Source organism: Poecilia reticulata, linkage group LG10 (genome assembly GCF_000633615.1).
Source record: "Poecilia reticulata strain Guanapo linkage group LG10, Guppy_female_1.0+MT, whole genome shotgun sequence".
Classification (NCBI taxonomy): domain Eukaryota; kingdom Metazoa; phylum Chordata; class Actinopteri; order Cyprinodontiformes; family Poeciliidae; genus Poecilia; species Poecilia reticulata.
The window spans coordinates 30,136,821-30,142,820 of record NC_024340.1 but is presented as its reverse complement, the minus strand read 5'-3'; the positions used below and the strand labels follow the sequence as shown (position 1 = coordinate 30,142,820).

The following is a 6,000-nucleotide window of genomic DNA, read 5'->3' as shown; positions in this document are numbered from 1 at the left end:
CATTTTTTCTGTATTGTGTTCTGCATTTGAATTTAGTTTTCAGATGAGTCTTCTCTCAGTCCTTTTCGGCTTCTCTCATGCTTACTGTTCATGTTCCCTCAGTTTGGCTTCTCTCAGCTGCATCCCATTTCCATTCAGCCACTTATGTCTTGCCAGTAATCAAGCTCTCCAGTAAACATTTTATTCTATGACATTCCTGGCTGAATATTTCTGTTGCCTTTTATTGTTTTCTTATGTCCCTACTAATGCTTTATGTCCCGTTTGCCTCCTGTGGTTTTGTAAGTCCCCATTTTATTCATCATTAAAATTCTCAGTTTTCGTCCGGCCAGTTTCAACACTTGGGTCCTATAACCACAAACATGCAAGGAGTTCTTTGTGTCAGTGGTTAACGTTTGGCATTGACAAAAAAAAAAAAAAAGTCACATGCAGAGTTGCCTAAAGTTCATTCTTCATTATTTAATATTGTCTTGCTTCTATTGGATAAGATTATAGCAAATAACAAGTTACTGGGCTGCAGAATGGCGCAGCAAGAAGGTCCTGGGTTTGAATCTCAGCCTGGGGTCTTTCTGGAGTTTGCATGTTCTCCCTGTGCATGCAGTTTCCTCCTACAGTCCAAAAACATGGCTGTCAGGTTGATTTGTCTCTATAAATTCTCCTTAGGTGTGAATGCATGTGTCTCTGTGCTGCCCTGTGATGCACTGCTGATGACCTGTCCAGGGTGTACTTCACCTGTTGACCGCTCGAAGATAGGCACCAACAGCCCTCGCAGCCCCAAGTGGGATCACGATTCACAAAAATCATTCTTGATTTTTGCAAAGCAAACATGGTTAGCTTAATTTGCATGGATGTGCCATAACTGTTTTTAGTTAGAATAAAAAAGAAAAACTGAAGCTATTATTTTTGGACCAAAGGAGGAATAATCAAAAGTTAGCAAACCTTTTCAATTATTACAGCTGGAATGTGGATATAATGATGGACCCGGACCTGCACTTTCAGACACATAAAAGCAATTACAAAGTTGGTCTTCTATCATTTCATTCTGGCTCCCAGTAGCCCAGAGAATAGATTTTGAAATACTTCTGTCAGTTTAGAAATCAATTTTTGCCTGAACACCAAAATACAGATCAGTTGTGATTTTGTTTTCACACCTCTGCATGTTGCAAATAACTGCAAGTAAATCCCCTCAGGATACCGTCTCTGAGCAGGAAATTGTGATAATGACTTTCTAAAAACAGTCAGTCGACTTGAAAATGAAAAAATTCTCCATATTTTTAAGAGTGTTTTATCTGAAATTTAAGGGTCCAGTTGTCTGAGGAAGACACGTAAATATGATTTAACTTCTCTTAATGACGCTACGGTGTCATGACTGAACAATGTTCACCAATCTCCTGTGTAATCATGTGCACTGAAACCCAGAGGCGAAAACAAAAAACTGAATTGCTTGAGCAGGAGCTTCCGTTCCCATTTACTCAAAGGTTGGCGTGTGGTTTGGTCTCCATGTGGCTGACTTTCGGATCTTTTCGTGTCTGTCCGCCTTCTCATTAACATTCCTCAGTTGTGGGTGTGATACCGAGAAGATCTCCGGCGCGCGGAGCGGAGACGCGCACCGGCTCCGTGCGTTCAGAAGAGAAGAGGCGCAGCTGCCGGTGGAAGGGGAGTGACGAGGAGGAGCGGAAAAAGAGACAGCAGAACCTCACCGCCGGCGACCATTCCTCTACTGGTGTCATTTACCTGCTACAAAACGCACATTTCAAGAAGACTTCCTCTTTTTTTTCTCTCCGAGGCTAAAGGTTCTTAATATGTGTTGGATCTAACGCCTCCAAACAGAAACAAGGGAAGACCAGACTCATCTGGTGGATGTGGACACCTGAACTGTAGACATGGGAAATATAGTGAATTTATTTTTTTCTATTCTTCTGGTTTTATGGGTCTGCGCGTTTGGGGGCTCGCCCAGTGTTCAAATTGGTGAGTAGCTAACTCATTCGGACAAAAGAAAATTGGGTTAAATAATTTTGCATAAAATAAAATTATGAATTCTGGTCGCTAAATCTGTGATATTGTTTTCGTGGAAGTGTAACAAGCTTTTTGTCATAATTTCAGGGGGACTTTTTCCAAGGGGCGCAGATCAAGAGTACAGCGCGTTTCGGATAGGAATGGTTCAGTTTGGAACCTCGGAATTCAGACTGACACCCCATATTGACAATCTGGAGGTTGCCAACAGTTTTGCTGTGACCAACTGTTGTAAGTAAAAATATATTTAGTCTTATTTTTCTTTTTTTACTAAAATCTAGTAGGAGAATGACACCCACAAAACAATTATGGTCATTCTTCAGAACATCGTAGTTTAAATATTCTAAATAATTTCAGCTATTTTAATAAAATATTTTCAAAGCTTTCCTATCTATATTCTGTCTGCAAACACGCTGAGACTGTGAGCTGGGTAGTTGAGGATGAACAGCGCTGAGTAGCCAGGGGAAAGTTGGTTTCCACAGTAACCGTCACATCAATACCATTTTCAGTCTTTCACATTCATTAGAAGAGGCTACACAATAAAAAAAATATCAATAATAAAAGTTCTGTTATTCAGGTTTATTTAAAATGCCTTTGCAGTCTTTTTCAAGGGCCAATGAATATAGGTACATGTGATTCTCTCTGATCTTTTCATTTTGCGTAATTAAAAACTGAGCATTTTACATTTCTTACAACATCTCCCAACTTTAACAATGTCTTCCGTCATGTTTCAGGACAGAAATCTGAGGTAAAGAGTTACTGAGGCAGATTTTTTTCTCCCTCATGTCTTTTCTCAGCTCAGGAGGAGCGCTGTTCACCCAGGGTTGGAGAACAGCCCACATGCACAGATAGAGACAGACATTCTCGGTGCCTGTGACACGCTCTAACATGGCTAATGAGGGCTGATATGAAGCGATTAATTAAAAGCCGATGCACTGAAGGATTTCCTAAGCATTACTTAATTGCCAGAACGGCTTCTAGTCTGATTTGAATCCCTACTTTAGGTCCAAACTAAGGTTTCCAGTCACAATCTAAGCTGTGACTTCACTTTGAGACATTTTCTCCTCAGAGTTTCTGTAAGAATCAGCTCTGTTCTCCTGACAGATTTATTTTAAACTGCTGCAGCAAATAGGTCGCTATATTTCGTACATTCATTAGGTGGTTGCCAAGCGACTGCTGCTCTCAACAGTCCCTTAAACATAAATCAAACGCTTCTCATTGGTGCGCGCACTGGTCCAATCGATCCCATTACCATATAAAACCTTCCTGCTTGAAGATGCTCACTGTGTCCGACAGATCACAGCGAGAGTCGGGTGTTTTGTGCTCAGATGATTGCTTCTTGTTGGTTACAAGAACTTGACACCATTGCCTTCCCTGATGGGGAAAAAAACAGCTCCGTGTCTAGGCTTTACGAGTTAGAAATATGTATTATTAGGTACTGTTGGGTGTTTATAGTAGTGGGAGGAGATTACATAAGAAAATATGGTGTTAACATGCATTTCTCTGTCATATATAATAATTTACGTAAAACATCAGGTATATTTTGTGGATGTTTTTCAACTTTTCCCTCCTCAACAAGTGTGTTTTGGGGGAAATGACTCATGAACAGAAACAATGGAAATCTTAAAAGTTTCTTACAATAACCATACTATTGTTATCAATTATGATTGAACTTAGGACATTCTCATTTATCAAAATATTAATAGCTTTAGTCTTGAGTTTCATTTTTGTTGCTTTACTAGAATATCATCTTCAGTTTCCTTTTGTTCTTATTGATGAAACTTACTTAAGGGTTAAATCATCCTTCTAGAAAACTCTAGTGGTCTCTGGTGACAAACTGCAGGACTGGTTCATCTCAACATCAGCAGCTGCTGCTTATAAATGCAGACATGGAAGAAATGAGTGGATTGATGTTGATTGTGTGATGCTGAGCTGATTTACAGGCTGTCACCTGGTCTGACAGTCAGTAGAAGCTTTGTTTGCATCCCCCATGGATTTATCTGGTGGCTTTTTGTGAACTCTGTCTTCATATTAATTGAGTTCTTGAGTGGGAGTTGAGAAGAGGAGGGCTGTGGTGAGGAGGCTGTGGTGAGGAGGTGTGGATGGAGGGAGGGGGCGTGTGGGGAAGCTTTAAAAGCCAGTAGATGGCAGTCTGCCTCACCATCCATGGTGGACTGTAAATTACAGCACTTAAACACCACCACTTCGCCTTTTGTTCAAATGTGCTCCACGAAACTGCATTCAGGGGAGAATAAAGGGAGAAATATGAAGCTGTAAAAGCAATGACATGTCCTAATAGGCTTTCTGTTACATAATAGCACACTTCAAACCATAGGGAAGAGAGGTACTTTGGCATTCATTAATCAGCATACGATAAAGGAAGATATTAAACGGAAGAAAAGGTACAACTTTATATCAGTGTTTAAAACTCATGGTAAAATTTGCTCAACACATGAACAACAATGTTCATATATGTAGGGCCACAAAATGCTTCAGATTTCCTCTCCATCAAATCGAACAGATTGTAATACCAACAATAAGCTGTCTAAATTCAAAAAGCTGTTTTCAAATGATTTGGTTAGCAATAAGAGCTATCTGAATCAGCATGGAAAAAATAATTGCCCCCTAGACCTAACAGCTGTTTGTGCCACTTTTTAAGACAAATGTCCCCAAAAATGTTTATGATGGTGGAATGTTGTCACGTTTCTATGCAGCATTGCTTTAATTCAGCCATGTTGGAGGGTTGTCTCACATGAACAGTCTGTTTAAGGTTATACTACAACTAAATTTGATTTTTAGCCCCGTATCCACCTTAAGAGGACGGGATGCTGATATGTTTTATATCTTTTTCTTGATGCACAACCAAATTGTGTTTAAGTTTAAGGACACAAACTGACTGCTGGACTTTCTCATTGAATATGTTTTACCAACAAGCAGAACTTTGGTCATGTGGGATGAGTGTCTGTGTTGTTTTTGGCCTGGGGTCTGTCCTATAGAGGTCATTTCTGCCAAATACCATCTTTTGTTGTTGTCCAATCATGAACTCTGACCTTATGGTATGGCCTGCACACTGAAAACATAAAATATCACCAAGTAGTTTTGGTCTAATTTCTAGTTTGTTGTTTTTTTCCCCACTTGGAATAAGAGAAAATCAACTTACAAGTAGTTTTTACATGAGCTTATTTTAAATAAATTATTCTTTAATCTTTATGGAAATGGATAAATTCCACTGGCAGATTATTTCACTTATGAGAAAATGTCTTGTTTAAAAAAAAGCAGTGCAGTGTTTTGGATGTTGTTCTGGGTTTTTTTTTTTTGGACTTTTGGATGAGCCACTGATAAGTTATTGGAGTAATTTGGAGGCCAGCCACTTCTGGGAAGCTTCTGTATTTAAACATAATGGCTCTTTCTCTGATTCATTGAAGATCCACAGCAGATGTCAGTTGATTTGCTTCTCATCTGTTCTTGATGTTCTTTAAATTGGTGCTTTTCTTTCCATTAGCCTACTTCATGTTCTACTTAAATAATCCGTTCATTGTACAAGTCTGGAACTGGTCCCAACTTTACAAAGAAACATAGCTAAACACAGAGGATTTATTATGTAAAATCTTCATTTGAAATCTACATTTTGTATTTACCATGGTTATCTTTGTCTTTTGTTCAAATGAGTTAGATCTGAAATTCCTATGACCCAAAAATATGGGGGGAAAAAATGCAGTACTGCATGAATGAGGCGTGTATAATATGATTTGATTTTATTACCTGTTTATATCGTGAAAGCTGCTGACTTACTTAAACTTTTAATTAACTATAGTCTTTTATTTCAGTGTCTGAGTTCCTTTCAGACTTATGAAACTCTCGCTGCTCTATGCCTGTGCAGAAGCATACTTCATCAACACAGTGTGTCAGAGACAGTGGGTGGCAGAATGACACATTTCTCCATCAATAACAGTTCATCTGGGCAGCCCTGCATCTGCTGCCAGCACCAGG

General features: G+C 39.2%; 1 protein-coding gene across 6 annotated transcripts in view; it reads left to right on the top strand.

Annotated features, from left to right (window-relative positions):
• The first annotated feature begins 1,524 nt into the window (after positions 1 to 1,524).
• The window catches only part of gria2b (glutamate receptor, ionotropic, AMPA 2b), a 50,678-nt gene continuing 46,202 nt past the window's right edge, over positions 1,525 to 6,000 (top strand). For 2 of the 6 annotated variants that reach the window (XM_008421071.2, XM_008421072.2), the window contains exons 1-2: positions 1,525 to 1,965; positions 2,101 to 2,241. In XM_008421071.2, the coding sequence (XP_008419293.1) occupies positions 1,881 to 1,965; positions 2,101 to 2,241 (226 nt within the window). In that variant the 5' untranslated portion in view covers positions 1,525 to 1,880. The remainder of the gene's footprint in view (positions 1,966 to 2,100; positions 2,242 to 6,000) is intronic. The other 4 variants (XM_008421070.2, XM_008421068.2, XM_008421067.2 and 1 more) reach the window with 3 other exon arrangements.